This window comes from Papaver somniferum, unplaced genomic scaffold, assembly GCF_003573695.1.
Source record: "Papaver somniferum cultivar HN1 unplaced genomic scaffold, ASM357369v1 unplaced-scaffold_132, whole genome shotgun sequence".
Taxonomy (NCBI): Eukaryota; Viridiplantae; Streptophyta; class Magnoliopsida; order Ranunculales; family Papaveraceae; genus Papaver; species Papaver somniferum.
The window spans coordinates 18,165,340-18,182,740 of record NW_020622381.1 but is presented as its reverse complement, the minus strand read 5'-3'; the positions used below and the strand labels follow the sequence as shown (position 1 = coordinate 18,182,740).

Below are 17,401 nucleotides of genomic sequence, written 5' to 3'. Positions count from 1 at the left end.
ACAAATGAAATGTACCCTCATTTAGGTTTATGTAACCGTATCTAAACGTGTACACCATGTTGGTTCACAAATAGTTAACCGAGGTTAGCCATATGATTACTCTCATATCAACCTTATCCATCTTAACCATAACTAGTTCAAATGACTCAAATGAAACTAGTTAAAGAGTTCTTCAATTGCTATATTCTCATAGAATTATACAAGAACACAATTGAAGCAAAATCAGTTTGATTCACTTGAATCAATCATGAACATTATAACCACGGTTTACAAAGATTGCGTTCCTTATTATACAAATGTTTATGTTCATGTTTAAAACCGGTTTTAGAACTTTGACCTTCAAGTATGTAAACGGGTACGCATACTTCAAATACCCGGACTAAGATTGAGTTACGCCAGTACGCAAACTTCAAATCCCAACAGAAATTCTCGGACATGAACCTGTACGTCAGTGCGCAAATGGGTACGCATACTTCGGTTCCTGGATTTCTCAAACCAACAGGTACGCAAATGGGTGTGCATAATAGTTCCCGGACATGGATTACATATGTGCAAGAGTGCACAGCATGACATATCCAATAATGGTTAAGTGTTCTAAATTTTTATTTCAATCATTGAAACTTTCTTAGAGGATGTTATATAGTTATTATTCACAAACTATTTTACATCAACGCGATTTTCAAGTTATTGAAATAATCATTATGAAACATTCCAAGACAACACCAATGATTGTATCACAAAAACCATGTAAGATGTTACTCGCCAATTTTCACATGATATAAGATGAACTTGGTCGAAGTGAAAGCTTTCCAACACATATTTCGAAAAATATGTAAGCGAGTTAAACTCAGATCGAAATCTCAAATGTGTATATAGAAAACTATATCGTAATACGACTTATGTCTCAATATAGGATATAGAGTAGAAATAGACTTTCCAAGTGATAGATGAGTTCAAGTCTCCACATACCTTTTGTCGATGAAGTTCAACAAGCTCCCCTTAGTAGTTCTTCGTCTTCAAATGATGAACGCCGTGAAAACTAAGCTCAACTACACAATCTATGTCCTAATCCGAGACATCTATAAATAGGCTAGAAATCAAGACTTATAGTTTTGATCACTAACATTAACAAACATACTTGAGATAGCAGCGCATGCGAGTTCGACCGAGCAGTGCTCTAACATCATGTCTTATTCAACTGCCCTTTCTCTAGAGCAGTTTGGATGTTAGTTCCAGGTGGCAGTTGTGTTCTCTCAGTAGCAAACACTGGGTTTGAGACTATGTTTGAAACCTGGTACAATCAAAGTATGGTGCAAAATGGTGAGAAGGACTGCTTAAATATAACAATGGTAGTTACATGGAGAATCTGGAATGAAAGATGTGAAGTGGTTTTCCAGAACAAAAAGGCCAATCCTAAGGCTACTGCTACCAAGGCCATCAATTTTTCTATCTATATTGGAAAGCTCAGTGATAGAGATACACCTCTACATACAGTAGCATACACACGTTCTGTTCCTCCTGCAATATGGAAACCTTCACAAGCACCTTACTTGACTCTTAACCGTGATGCTTCTTTTGATACTAACACAGGACTAACTGGAGTTGGTTTGGTTTTACGTGATTATACAGGAAACTGGAGGGGAACACTTGCAAAATGCTATGCAGGAGTAGATAATTTTGAACAAGCAGAATGTCTTGCATTCTTGGAAGCAGTTACATTGAGTAAGGAGTTGCGGATAACCAATATTGTGTTGCAGACATACCTGAAGAACAATGATGGATACATCAACAAAAACTCTCTTGTCATTGCTTGGGAGAATAAAGTTCTTCTGCTTGATGCTATGGATACTTTAAAAACCAACATGTCTAGTTGGAAATGTCTTTATATTCCAAGAGTCTGTAATAAAGCTGCTGATGAGCTTGCGAAATTCAGCAGGAAGTTTAGAGTTGAGAGAGTGGTCTGATAGTCCTCCTACTGTCATTGAAACTCAGTTGTCTTTAGATTTTTCAAATCTTGAAACTTAATAAAATTTCAGTTTGTTCGCATCAAAAGAAAAAAAAAATCTTGTTCTGTGGATGCAAAGTCTTGTTAGGGAATGCGATTAAACATAAATGGACTAGGAAGTCCAAGTTTTTTTTTCCTAAAATAGCCAGCTGAGCTGGGTGTGCACCCTTCAAGTTGGCTCCACCCCTACGTGCATGTAACTTCAATGAAGCAAGATGTGTGCGCACCATTGCCATATATGAAGAACAGTTAGAGGCAAAGGCTTTGCAGGAGGCAATAAGATTGGCAACCTCCAGAGGGTACTAAAGCCCCGTTTGGGATTGATTTTTTTTTCTATCAAAAGCAATTTGTAACAAACTTTTACCGAAAATTGTGTTTGGTAAAAAAAAATTCAAATTGCTTTTTAAGAGAAGCACTTCCATCCGCTTTTAAAAGTTACTCTGACATTAGCTTTCATGGAAAAGCAAAAGTTGTAGACCCACATAATTTTATTTAATTGCATAAAAAAACATAATTTCATTTAATTGACCATCTATTTTAACTCTTGTTATTTTATTATAAAGACACATTTTACCCTAGAATATTGTACACTTATCTTTATATTTTCAATTTCAACTTCTAATTTGTTCCTCTGCTTTTTATTCTTTCTTTCGAAATTATAAATAATAATATAATAATAATTTCAAAAATTATAAGAATATTTGAACAAATCATAACAATAAAATTCTTTATTAAATGATTGTAAATAAATAATAAAATAAATATTATTTTTATTTACTATTATTTGGTTGTTTTTTTTGTTTTGTTTTTTTTTCTTACAAAACTTTGGGTGGTAACCTAGCAACAAGCTGGGCACCCACACCTTTTTGAATAATAATACCCAATCTATGAAAAAGAGAACTACCAATTTTATAGTTGGCGTCATATCTAACAAAACAATTCCTCAGACGCTTTAGAAAAACAATAGTGTCTTCACTAAGTTCACCTAAGGTAGTGAAGGCTAATACTTGGAAGCCATAGCCATGCGTTGCACATATTTCATAGTACTTATGCAACTTGCGAGACACGGCAACAGAAATATCATGACCTGGAGTGAAAGAGCGGGTTCTAGCACTTGTAAAAGGAGAGATCCATGTAACGTCGAAGCAAACATCTTTACAATCAATGCAGTTGTAGACAAGAACATCTGCTGGCTTTAAAGATTTGGCACTGTTGGAGAGGAATCCCAATGACACTTCTTTCCTTGCGGCAACTCCGGTCTTGTAGCACATGTCAGCAGTGACATCCCTACACATATCATGCCTAAATTTGAGACCCACTTCACTCGCACAATGTAATGCGTGATCACCATATTGGTCTATGGGCCTTGCACAAATGGAACACAAACTTTCGGCATTAAAGAAAGGTATGCCTAAATGGTATTGGAGCACAACACTAAATTGTCTCGGCCCGACAAGTTGGTTTAATCCGACGATAGGAATGGCCTTTAGGAAGTCCATAGCATGTTTCACCCTGTTGTGCTGTCATAAGATAACTTCTCTGTCATTTAAAGTAAAGTTTGAGGGTAGAGTTTCCTTAACAACATCAAAGTACTTAGCTGCCAGGGTCTTCATGAAATGGGGAGGGGGGGGGGCAGCGTCATTGATATCGAAGTTGGAAACTGGAGTACCGAAAGCTTGTGTAAAATTTTGTAGATCATATTCAAAACTGGGGTTCAGATCTGAAGGGGATGCAAGCTTTAGAATGTTATGCTTTAGGTGCTGAGTTTGTGCATACGCTGCCAAGTAACAAAATTTGCCGGTGTCAGACCTGGTGTAAACACCAAAACCACCATATTTAATAGGTAAGTTGACTAGCCATTGCTTCACCGGACCAAAACCAGCACCATCTCCCACCACCAGCTGACGCAAATATTGGACAAGATGTTGGTCATAAAGAGAAGTCGCAGTCTGTATGGTCATAGGGTTGGTAGTCCGCAACGTGAAGTAGAGTTAATTTACTTAAATATATTTGAATTAAAAATATAATTTATTATAATTAAAAATTCTTTATTAAATGATAAAAAAATGATAAAACTATAAAATAATGTAGTTGAGCTCAAGACTCCATGGAAATCATCATACAAGACGAAGAACTACTCAAGGAACTGGTGGATCTTCATCGACTAAAAGGTATGTGGAGACTTGAACTTATCTGTCACTCAAAAGTCTATCTACCCTATCTCCTATTCTTGAGACAAAAGTCGTTTTGATATATAGACTTTCATTATACACATTTGCTAATTCGAGCCGAGTGTAATTCGCCTATCTATTTCTCGAAATATGTGTTGGTAAGCTTTCGCTTTAGCAAAATTCATATTTACCTAGTGACGAATGTCATGTTATGTTTAAATCACTTTGGAAATTGCTCTGACGAAAAATGGTATGTGAATAACGACTATATAACGTCCTCTGAGAACATTTTAATGATTGAAATGAGAGTTTAGATTACATAACCATTGGTAGGATATAAGCACTGTTGTGGAAACACATATATGTATAAGTCCTTATTCCTTGAACCAAAGTTTGCGAACTTTGTTGATCAAGATAAACGGAATGTGGCGTGAGCCAAGTCCGCGAACTGGCGGAAGTTCTCGACCCGAAAAATTTCTGCTGGAGTTTGTGAACTCCTTCAGTGAGCTTAAGTCCGCGAACCCAGTCCGCGAACTTGAGCAGGTTATATCTCAAATCGATTGTTCTTGAACTCATGTTTATATAAACTAAGGAATGCTTTTGCAAACCGTGGCTATAAAGTTCATGAACCGATTCTAGTGAATCAAACCGTTTTTGCTTCAATTGTGTCTTGCGTAGTTACATAAGATTAAGCAATTGAACAACTCTCTAACTAGTTCATTTGAGTCATTTGAACTAGTTATGGTGAAGAAGAATATGGTGGATATGAAAGTAATCATATGGCTAACTATTTGGTTAACTATTGTTGAACCAACAAATGTTAATGTTTGGGAACGGCTACATAAACCCAAAATTGGACATTTCATTTGTGTGTAACAAGCTAAGTTTTCGATCCAACGGTTGAGAAATATTAGCTTGAATCTAATTAGGTTTTCACTAACAGTGAATATTTAATGCTTTGTTACCAAGCTAACATTGATTGCAAACCCTGATTTGAAAGACTATATAATGGAGAACTCTAGCAACTTGGAAACCTAATCCCCACACCTTACGTGTGATACTAGTTGCATAGCTAGAGTCGATTCTCCTTTAACCTTTGGTTTTTTTTTCTTCTACCAGGTTAACGACTTAAATACTTCATTGGGATTGCGAAGCCAGACCGATACTACTTTCTCGTAATTGTGTGATCTGGTCTTGTTGTTTATATCGTTACGAGTACAATTGTAATAATTGGCTCGAGATTTATATCTCCGATAGGCAAGACAGAAAAGTAATCACAAACACTTCGTCTCATCGTTTGTGATTCCACAATACCTTTTTTCGCTGCGTCGATTAGGATTATTATGAGGTGATTGATAATACTAGGATGTTCTTCGGGAATATAAGTCCGGTTTATCAATTGGTTCCTGTTCACCTTGATTTATCAAAAGACGGAACAAAACTCGTAGGTATATTCGTGGGAGACAGATTTATCTATTACCATAGACTTTTCTGTGTGATACAGATTTGTTTATTAAAGTCTTCGACTTTGGGTCGTAGCAACTCTTAGTTGTGGGTGAGATCAGCTAAGGGAATCAAGTACATAGCATCATGCTGGGATCAGAGACGTAGGAGCATAACTGTACATTGGATCAGTGTGAGATTGATTGGGGTTCAACTACAGTCCAGACCGAAGTTAATTTGGAGTAGGCTAGTGTCTGTAACGGCTTAATACAGTGTGTGTTCAATCTGGACTAGGTCCCGGGGTTTTTCTATACTTGCGGTTTCCTCGTTAACAAAATTATGGTGTTTGTGTTATTTCTTTTCCGTATTATATTTTGTTATATAATTGAAATATCACAGGTTGTGCGTTGTTCAATCAATTAGAATGTCCGACCTTTTGGTTGTTGATTTAAATTGGTTGACACATGGATATTGGTCTTTGGTACCATCCAAGTTATCTCTCTAGTATTTGATAAAGACTCGCAGATTTCTATTTCCTTTAGTATATATCAAATCGAGAGATTGAGATATAAACTCTTTGATATACTTTTTATCTAGATTGAGTATGACTGTCTAGTTGATTCTCTAGAAAGTATATTGGAGTTTGTCCATACATATTGCTAAGCAAAATATTGGGTGTGGTTGTTGTACCCCCACTTTTTCAAAATATATCTGAATTAAAAATATAATTATTATAATTAAAGTGTATTTAAAATTAATTTTTGAAAAACATGTTTATTTTCGTCATTAACTACATCATCAACAATTCAGAATTACAGTTTATCAAACAGAATTAACAATTTGTTAATTTCACAGTGATTTATAAATTATAGTTTACGGAACGTCATGTTGTTATTTCCACAATACAACACATCACAGCATACCACAACATAACAGAAAACCACATTTCTAAAACTCACAGCCAAACTCGCCTTACACCTGCTCTTTAGGGAGTTTTTCTTTTTGCTAGATCAAATAATTATTAAAGAAAAAACCATAATTACAAATAATTACTTGGGTGCTGAAGGTCCCATACCCTTTAGAAACTAAAGAAGAAATAACTTCGGTCCCAAAATGGGCCCCCAAACTAAAAAACTAGAAAACAATAAAGAAGGAACGATTTTTTGGGGACTACTCATAAAAGGCGGGGGACTACTTTGTGATAGAAATGTCCACCCTACATTATAAGGGGTATCCTAAAATATTAGGGAAGACTAATCTGCCCTCACCCTAATTAAGGTTATAACTAATCCTAATAACCCAATCTAACCCACTACCCACTAATCTAACCCACTAATTAAAATCTTATTAAAACCTAAATTAAAACTTAAAATCGGTTTCAAAACTGATTATTTTTTTTTCTTCTTCTTCATCTTCTTCTTCTTCTCTTCTTCTTCTCTTCTTCTTCTTCGTAGACATCGATGTTAATCGTCGATTCGAAAAAATTTCATCGTCGATTAATCAATCTTTATAAACAATGTGTTCTAAGCAGACACCAAGAATTACAGGATTGAGTCCTGGACTTGCAAGTATAGCGAATCTCCCAAATCAATTTCAAATTGATAAACAACTTCAAGCAAATTTGAGAGACCAAATCAAGCATCCAACAGGAAAAAAGAAGTCTGATTCGAGTGAAATGCAAATCCGCGGGTAATTTCCTTCATACCCATTCTTTTTAATTCGTTATTTGTTGAAGAAATCGATTAGAAATCATGAAAACTCATTGAAAATGGTAGTTACAGTAGCCAGTTCGGCTAGGAGAGTTTTTGTCAAACACTAGATTTTCTAACCGAACTTCCAAAATAAGAATAGTTTGTTTAAGTAGACTAATATCTGTTCACCGAACTACATAGTTCGGTGTGCTCGCAAAAAAAACTTCTGTTATCGAACTCAGTTTTTCATTTGAAAGAATGGATTCGGTTTTGTCGATAAAATTTTTTGGTAACCGATCTTGTGAAATAAGTATTTCGGTGTGCTCACAAAAAAAACTTTCGTAACCGAACTCAGTTTTTCATTTGAAAGAATGGGTTCAGTTTTGTCGATAAATTTTTTGGCTAACCGATCTTGTGAAATAAGTAGTTCGGTTCTTCTGTATTTTTATCAGGTTACCGATCTTGTGAAATATGTAGTTCGGTTACCTCGCAATTTTTATCAGATAACCGAACTATAGTCTGTTAACTCCAAATGTTGTGTTTACTTCATTCTTTAGTTCTATTTGATTTGATAATACAATATTCTATTATGTGTAGCTAATACCTTGGTTTTTGTTCTTTAGGAACAAAGGAAAAATATTGAAACTACACCTAGATGAGGATTTGAAAACTCCCACCCCTCGTGGAGCAAAACATTTAGATTTCTGAAACCGTGGTGCCAAAAATGCTAAACATGGAGGGGGCTCGTTACCGGAAGTGAACCAAGAGAATGTTCGTGATGTAATACAAGATGTGAATGGATAGGTGATGGAGAATATAATTGATAATGTTATTGAAGAAGAGGATGATGATGAAGAAGAGCAAGAAAATGAAGACCAAGAAAATGAAGACCAAGGAAATGAATAGGTTGAACAATAAAGAGAACACGTTGAAAATGTAGAGGAAGAAGAAAAAGGACAGGGAAAAGAAGGAGAAGGACAAGAGGAAGACAAGGATGAAGATGAAGAGGAGGAACAAGAGGGAGAGGATGAAGAGGAGGAAGAGGAGGGATATGAGGGAGATACAGATGAGGAGGAAGAGGAGGAGTCGTCAGATGAGCAAGGAATTTTTCCTGTTAAAGAGAAAAAGAAGCCGAAGCGACCTAGTGCTAGATACTCACACATTCCCCCGGCTCATTTGTGTTTTTCACCTCGCAACCCAACTTATGGTACTCCAAATGATGGAGGGGCAACATTGTTTGGCTACAAACACTCATGGGCTGCGAAGATCTATGCGACAAAGGTATTCTTTAAGTTCATTCTTAACTAACAAAACATTTTTTTTCTTTGGATATTTTTCGTCAAGTATTAATAGTGTTATGTTCTTTTCGTAGGATCATAATGATGCAGTTCGTCTTATTAAACGTCAAAAGGCGTCCAAATGGGATCTAACATTGGAGTGTGATGAGTTTCAAGCGAATGTTAAAGAATGTGTGTTATGGAGAGCTGTTGAGTACGCACATGTGGAATTTGACGCTGTTGTTGTATCCACATTTCTCGAGAGGCATTATCCCGAGACATATACTATGCATCTTCCATTTGGCGAGATGGGAATTACTCCCGATGATTTCCATAATATCACCGGCTTACCAGTGGAAGGTAAATGTCTTCGAGAAGGCTACAACCCCTCGATGTCTTATGAAGCTCTTGAAGAATTGGCTCTAAAATGTCTAGGATGGGATGCAAGAAAGGCTCAATGTGAGTTTAGACGTTCGGTGAGGTCCCCTAAACGTGGCGATGAGTATAATCCAAGAGAGGCAAATGGAACATTGACGAAGAAGGTGAAGAAATTCAAGTTGGTAAAGTTGAAGGCAACATTTGGAGGGATAGAAAAGAAGGTGGAGAAAGGAAAGTTGGTGATGGACAGGGAGACCTTTAGGCATCATGTCACCGCTTATTGGTTATATCAGATAGGAACTGTCATTTTCCCCAACACTTCTGGAAATAGGGTGGATGCACATTATCTACAGCTGTTGGAGCATCTCGATGAGATGAACAAATACTTTTGGGCCACTGGGGTGCTTGCTTTTTTTCTAGGAGAGATGAGCAAAGGGTCGAGGATTAAGACAAAAAAAAACAATTGTTGAATTACTTGTATATCTCTCCATTCCTTCCTTATAATTGTCTCAATTGCATTGTAAATTGTGGACAAAGATGAGTGGTTATCCTCCTTTAGTATTTGGAGCATTTGAACCGGTGAAATACCCATTGTCCTCATTTTAGCTACCTTGTCCATCTCTTGAGGAGTTAGCTTTGCCGCCATGAAATGTCCTTCAAGATTCTCCGGACGAGGATGATTATGACAACCTTGCATAACCCTGTAGAGAACCCATCCACCCAAATCTTCGTTGTAATTAAATGCAAGCTTGAATGGACAATTAATCTTCTTTGAGAAAGTTTTGTTCTTCCTATTTGTCTTTCCTTTATAAACATAACCCTTCCTCTTGTGGCTTTTATCGGGATCACCGCTTCTCTCACAAACCATTTCAAAGCGAGTATTGCTTTGTCTCCCATTCAATACTAATACACACATGTCTTTTTGTGCATGTTGTCGAGCCAAACTCTTTGCATCTTCCGGATTTTTGAATACCAAGTCTTTCATGTAGTGATGGGATGTATCATCATACAAAATACCAACTGGGGAAGGTTGATTTTCCATTGTTTCTATTGGATCACATGGAACCTACAAGTAATAGCACAACGTCAATACCACAAACAAGAAACACTTATAATTTCGGCAATGTAAAATTTTTTATCGACCCTACCGAACACAAAGTTCGGTTACCTCGCAACCATAAAGGATTTTGGGGCCTTACCGAACTCAATCTTTATATTTTCTATGATAAAGTTCGGCCATGAAAATGAAAAACTCGACTAAACCGAACTTTAGGTTCGGTTATCTACTCCCTTTAAAATTATTCTGCAATCTTGCCGAACACAAAGTTCGGTAACATAAGTACTTAAATCGACTAAACCGAACTATGAACTGTAAACTCTATAAAAATAGTTCGGTTACATTTTCTGGAAAAACATAACCGAACTCCCAAAAACCTCCATTAAAATGTAGTTCGGTTACCCGCGTCTGCTAAATTTAGTAACCGAACTACACATTCAGAAAGGTTCGGTTACATTTTCTGCAGATTAGATAACCAAACTAGGTTGACCTAACTGAATTTTGTTTCTGAAATTTTCAGTTTGGCCAAATATTTGCACAATTCAAGCTACATTAACTAAATATGAGACATACCTGAGTACCCATAGCTTCATCTTCAGGTTGTGGCTGATAAAATCCATCATTTGGTTCGTTTGCTTGAGTTTGGGGCGAAAAGTTTTCATCATCTAACAAATAACTCATATTTGGATCATTAGAAGTATTGACAAATATACTAGGAGGTGAAGGGGGTTCTGATTCTGATTCTGAGGTATCATCACATGAATCACTCTATCACAATTACTAAACTCAAAAAAAAGATTTTTTGGGTTCACCCATCTTCTTCTTCCTATTTCCTTCTTCTTCTTCTTCTCTCTCAAAATAATGTTTATAACAAAACAATCCTATTAATAACTCACTAATCACTAACTAATCAGTTATTAATCATTACACTAACACTAATTAATCATCACACTAAGTTAATCATCAAGGGTAAAGTAGATATTAAAAAAAAATCAGATAAGGGGTGACTGAAAATTACTACCAATATCCACCCCAAAAACTTAAGAGTAGTCCCCCCATTTTTTGAGTAGTCCCCAAGAAACGGTTCTAAAGAAGGATAAACAGGCCCTCAACAGATAAAACATTGAAGAAAAGCCCATGAACCCTCAAACTTCAATCACCATCTGCGCACGATCAACAACTGCAACACAGACTACTCGCGCCAGCTTCACAGGATCATCAGCAGCACTGTTGACATCCTCACTAGAATTGATATCCTTCATACCTTCTTTTTTAACCATCTTCTTTGCGATCTCAATCACCATGACCAAAGCAACGCTATGGAGCACTGTTACATCGGCATAAGCTTTGTAGCACATGGCTACAACAATCCTGATAGCCAACAAGAACAATGAACCATCATCAGTTTTTAAGTGGAGTAATAGGGTGAATGTGGTGAATCCTCTCAATGGTTCAGCAGGAAGTGCTAATATGACTACGTGTAGTTCACCCAAATTGTGCAAGTAAATTTAAGTTTATCAAAGGCTGGAAATGCTCCTTGGTCCTCATGTTTGCTAATTCTAGTTTTGCTGTTTTAAGTTCTAGTTGTAGAGAAAAGTCTCCTCTAAATTTCCTTCAGACAAAATGGAGGAAGATAATGCAACTATAAGACGGTAAATTTTTAGTAGTGATGTATATTTTCCGATTAAAAGGAGAATAAAAGTATCAAGTCACTTTCACAGATGTTAAAAGAGTGAGCCCCAACTTTCAGGATGAGTAAATTAAGCTAAATGCAACTGAAGAATCTGAGTTGACAAAGAACTTCTGAGATCATTTAAGATAAAGCCTGCAAGAAACACATTAGGAATTGGATTTTTCGGACTTTTCACTAGGAGGACAGCAGTAATGAACAATTGAAACTTTATTATACCATCAACCTTGCTGACAACATTCCTTACATTTCAAAGTTAACAGCCCTAATACATATGATAAAACATTGGATAAACTTATTGGTATTATTTGAGCAAAGATAGTCTAGTGTGAGAAAAGTAATGTAAAACCTTAATGCTTAAGAACAATGTAACCGCATCTTCACACTTGAGCAACAGCATAGAAGATAATGGTATAGTTGCACTCTCTTGCTCTTTCTATCTGTCGCTGCTGGTCGGCATTGCAACTTATCATGTCTCGAAAACCATGTTTTCTGCCTCCCGTCTCACTGATTCAAACAGAACAGAGGAGAGATATCGCTCTCCAAAGCTAGGGAAAATCACCTGCAATATAGGCAACCAAATCAAATATCAGTAGACGAAATCGTTCCAGTTACACTTCGAATCGAATCTCTTCTGTAGTTTATTCAATCCTGTAAATTCTTTAATGTTGAGATCAGATAAGAAAAGAATCTTTTGGAACGCCCATGGTAAAATTGGTAATGGAGCATTAGTAGTTTGACACAGAAGAACTAGGTCAGAACATTTGAGTAAAGAAAACAGTGTTAAACTTACAACAATGAGTTTCCCTGCATATTCTGGCCTCTTTGCAACCTTGATGGCAGCAGCAGCGGCAGCTCCAGATGAAATCCCAACCTAACAAAATTATTGTTCTTATTCATTAGTAATTATGGACAAGGTCTAGATGAACTCATATAAAAACGTAATGCTTAGCAATTAGACTTGATAGCAGGATTGATTACAGTAACCACAACGTGAACGTGAAATAACAAGTTGTGGTAACTTACAAATAGCCCTTCTTTCACTGCAAGAAGCTTTGCAGTTTCAATAGCTTCCTCACTTGACACCTGAAAGACATGGAATAGAATATTAAAACAAAAGAACTCACTAATGGATTCTTCTTCTTCACCTACCAAGAACATCTTTCAATGTGAGTCAGTGAGTGACACTTCATTTAGGGAACACATGATTATTGTAAGGACCCACTGTCACCAGTTCCAACCCCAAAACCAGACCTTAGACTAGGTTCTCACTTCTCAATACTAGGTTGGCAAATGAACATCCATGGATGGAACCTGTTTGGAAGATTCTTATTAGTTCAAATTCAGGTTCAAATAGGTACATCTGGTAGAAGTGTACCCATCGACCTGCCAACTTTGTAATTCTTCAACACAGAAGAAGCTAGTACCCTCTCACGAACTATTAGTTCAGAATATATATATATATATACATATATAAAGTCGATTTGTGTACCACCAGAAGGTACTTATGTGGAATTTATGTAATTGGTCACTAGTCACTAATATAGGACGACTGGGGAATAATGGAGCCCAAAGGACACTGAACGTTACTATATGTACTGCAAGAAGTGAATCTTGTAATCAGTAGATTACTATCCTTCAATTGTATATTTCTTTATGACTAGAAGAATTCAGATCACTCCTCAAATGGAATTCTAACATAGAGTGATACAAAGACTTACTTGAACAACATCATCAATGAGATTAACTTCCAGTACACCAGGAATAAAGCCAGCACCAATTCCCTGGATCTTGTGTGGACCTACGATAATAGGAAGTAGGAAGCAAACAAAATGAGGAAATAACCATGGTGCTGAGTCGAATCAAATATCATGAAGAGAACCAGATTTACCACAAAAACACGTGATGCAAAAAGTAAAGAGATAGTACACTAATTATCACTACTTAGTTAAAGGTGTAAAGAGAGACTTCTCTTCTCAACATAGTCACATGACAATTATTCATTTAATGATCAAGCAGATGTAGACATTTGAATAGTTAGAAGGTAACATATACAGATGGGGGGGAAAAAATCTCCTTAATTGACAACAATGAGATACCCAAATTTGTTTCCTACACTGAGGATGAGAATAGAGATTCAGTATTGGAATAACAACAATTGAATCGTTTAGCCGAAATTAAATAGTATGTAGGACAATAACAGTACAAAATGAGGAGCACCCTTGATCATCTAATAACACTAAGAAATATACATTGCCCAAAGAAAAAGGTATCAAATACACTGAGGAGAAACAGAAAGGAGACTTGAAATATATGAAACTCACCAGGCTTTCCTCCTGATAGAACAGCACTTTCAACTGGTTCAACGGCAATAAGCTTAACAAGAAAATTAAAGAAGATCAGCAGTATAGGGATAGACACAATTATTTGGGTATGCCCTAATTTGATACATAGACATGGATAACATACACGGATGCGGTTACTTATCGCTAGATGAAAAAACTAACCTTGATTTCAGGCTTTTGCTCTTTGAGGTATCTCCCTGCACCTGTTATGGTTCCGCCAGTTCCAACTCCAGACACAAAGGCATCAACTTTGCCTCCGGAGCCTTTCCAGATCTCTGGTCCAGTTGTGTCGTAGTGAATCTGTACCATAAAACACAACCATTATCAAGATTCATCCAGGCAGCTAGCAGAAACTTCCCAAAAATTGATCCAAGCATACCTTTGGGTTGGCTGGGTTTTCAAACTGCTGAAGAATATATGAATTAGGGGTTTTTGCCATTATCTCTTCGGCCTTCTGGACTGCACCTTTCATACCCCTTGCTGGGTCAGTAAGGACCAGCTCAGCACCAAAACCTCGGAGGATGATCCTTCTCTCAAGACTCATTGAAGCTGGCATGGTAATGATGAGCCTGTAACCCTTAGCAGCAGCCATGAATGCTAACCCTATGCCAGTGTTACCACTGGTTGGCTCAATGAGGACACTCTACAAACAATCATTGTCACTACAAAGTCAAATTCACACGAAAGTTTACATGCAAGTCTTATATGAACTATATTCATTAGAAACAGTGGTTTCAAAACTACGATTTTGAAGTATCAAAAAAAGTGTTGAAGCAAACCAGACTACTTCTTATAGCCTTCTTTAACTAATAAACTTGTCAGACAAAGAAAGACACCAAAGAAAACATAAAGGTTCTAAATCAATCTGATAGATTCCAGTGCAAAATTATTCAAGTGCCAGAGAGTAGAGACTTCAAAAAGGGTGTGAGGTTTCCCGAGTCCAGCATATTAAGGAGAGTGTAATTCAAAAGTAGATTTCTAATTCAGAAGAATCTGTTAAGTTAGACAAACTAATCTTTCTCGGCAAGTGTTCACATAAATAAAAACCAACCTGCCCAGGGGTGATAAGGCCTTTCTCTTCTGCATCAGTGATCATACTATACCCAATCCTACAAACGACAATGCAACAAACAAAATCAGATTCAAGCATATTGGATCGCCATTTAAGGTTTTTGGGCCACACTCTCAATTTTTGTACATCACCCAATGAACCAAAATCGCTCTCTCATATTTTCCGTACATCACGGTCAATGTCACAACTAGAGAATAAAACTGAAACCACTGATATCTTTACCTGTCTTTAACGCTGGAGCAAGGTTCCATCATCTCCAGCTTCGCAGCAACTCTGGCCACACATCCATCAACGATATTGTTGAGGTAGACCAATGGGGTGTTTCCGATTAACTGCCGGAATAAAATCAGATAACTATTAAATTTCCATTTTAACCCAGCGACTTCACGCTTAATTTTGGAACTAGAAATACCGATAGTAATAAGCTGAGAAAATCAACTTACTTCAGTAACATCTTTCGCGATTCTTCCCTTCTCTTCAACCATTTTGTAAAGATATCTTTCAAAACAGAAAAACACAAAACTTTAATCAAACTAATTGAGCATGAAACCTAATGCCATTGAGCAGAGAGAGGGTGTCGGTGAGTTAATAGATTTACTGAAGATTGAGCAAATGAGTTATATGCATTTTCCGCAATTATAGTCATGGTAAGTAAATAAGTAGTATAATCGTAATGAAATCCAACGCCATCGAGTACAGAGTATTTAAGTTTGTTATGGAGTTACTGAACAATGATCAAATAAGTTATATGCATTTCAAATAAATGATAGTATCCGTACTATAACCTTAATGCGGAATGATCTAAAACCCTAAAACATACATCAAGGGAGAGAAAAAATAAATCTCCATTCAACACTCTGGTTTCAACTAGCTAAAATATAGATCAATATACCAAGAATTGACTGACCGATTCCCATTTGGTTTCATAGTTCTAAATTTTGTTTATCTATCCCCACGAGCCATCAGATGACCACAAAAAAAACCCTAGAAATGAATAAGTCAACTTAAACAACATAGCGGAAGAATTAAACTTTAAACAACAACAAAAAAATCTGTTTCAATAGAAGAAAACTACACATTTTAATCAATTTTGTCAAATGATCCACCCCAACAACAATCACTGTATAGATTTTTCACCACAAAAACTACTCTTCTGATTAGAATTCTCAAACTATATACTAAAAATTATTAAACAAAAATTAAAGTTTAACAAAATAAAATCAAACCAAACAAGAATCAGGGGAAAAAAAGGTCAAAATAGTTTTACCTAAATTGACTAAGGAGGCGTAGTGATGGACAAGATTGTTTGTGACACTTGCAACAATTTATAATCTATCTCAAGCACCTAAGCCGGCCTTGGAAAGATACTTGTGTGCTGGAAATATTCTGAGAATTAATTGTCTGGTGTTATGCGCAAGATAGTGGTGGCTGGCGGTATTATCTAGTCCGAGTCCGGGAGTTAGTGGTTAACTTTTGTTTTGCCATTTGCTTGATCTAAGATCCGGTGCTTTTTACGTTTTTGTCCGTTAGATTATATTTTAAGGACCAAATTATGATTTATCTCCATCAGAGATTTCTGATGGGACCACTTGATACTTACGTGGGCAGATTTCAGCTGATCCCAAATGGTGAATTATTATTGGTTGTCTAATACGAGGGGATGATGGGTATGTAACGTACGTTAAAAGGAAGTGGAGAGGAGGGGTGTCATTTCGCGAGAGAAAAAATGAAAATCTAGAAGGATCCCTGCTTTCTACTTTAACCAGAGAACTGATCGATGTCAAAGTAAAAAAGCCTGAAAAATGAAACAAAGAAATCTAGGGAAATTCATTTCCCTGCGGATTAGGATGTGTTTAGTTTGAATTAACGGAGGAAGGCAAGCCGTTATGAGAGTGGTATCTTTAGGTCCACAGTAGGACACTCATTTGTGGAAATGTATGTTCTTGCCTTCTCTAATTAAACACCGCATAAAACAAAATAAAGTAAGGGAGGAAGGAAGGAAATTTTCCAGTGACTACAAGTGATATTGAAGGATTGCCAACCAGAAAAAGATGACACAACCTACGTAAACAGATGTTGCATAAAATTTGTCCCTTGAATTTCATCAGGGGTCATCACCAAGCTCCAAGCAGTACGATAATCATGAGCCCTTTTACAAGTTGCAATAAAATGCGGTTACTATCGTGGTATTGAGACGCATATTACGTCCCCATCCAGGTCAAACACACAAGGTACATGATTTGTCATGCTATTTGATTCTTTGGTCGTCGAT

The 17,401-nt window shown here is 36.6% G+C and overlaps 1 protein-coding gene across 1 annotated transcript; it reads right to left on the bottom strand.

Annotated features, from left to right (window-relative positions):
• Positions 1-11,904: 11,904 nt before the first annotated feature.
• On the bottom strand, positions 11,905-16,559 carry LOC113333015 (cysteine synthase). The gene is made up of 11 exons (XM_026579498.1): positions 16,397-16,559; positions 15,573-15,627; positions 15,352-15,461; positions 15,109-15,166; positions 14,437-14,700; positions 14,220-14,357; positions 14,037-14,088; positions 13,434-13,513; positions 12,739-12,798; positions 12,506-12,586; positions 11,905-12,274 (listed from the first exon to the last, which is right to left on the bottom strand). Exons 2-11 carry the CDS (start codon positions 15,612-15,614, stop codon positions 12,182-12,184), a joined length of 978 nt encoding a protein of 325 aa, XP_026435283.1. The 5' UTR covers positions 15,615-15,627; positions 16,397-16,559; the 3' UTR covers positions 11,905-12,181.
• Positions 16,560-17,401: the final 842 nt, after the last annotated feature.

What these genes read in the sequence shown, in the direction of transcription:
- LOC113333015 (XM_026579498.1), bottom strand. Translation starts at nt 15,614, where the DNA reads ATGGTTGAAGAGAAGGGAAGAATCGCGAAAGATGTTACTGAA. An exon ending in TGCTCCAGCGTTAAAGACAG is followed by an intron (nt 15,167 to 15,351) that starts GTAAAGATATCA and finishes TGTCGTTTGTAG; the next exon opens with GATTGGGTATAGTATGATCA. An exon ending in CAGTGAAAGAAGGGCTATTT is followed by an intron (nt 12,587 to 12,738) that starts GTAAGTTACCAC and finishes TAATTTTGTTAG; the next exon opens with GTTGGGATTTCATCTGGAGC.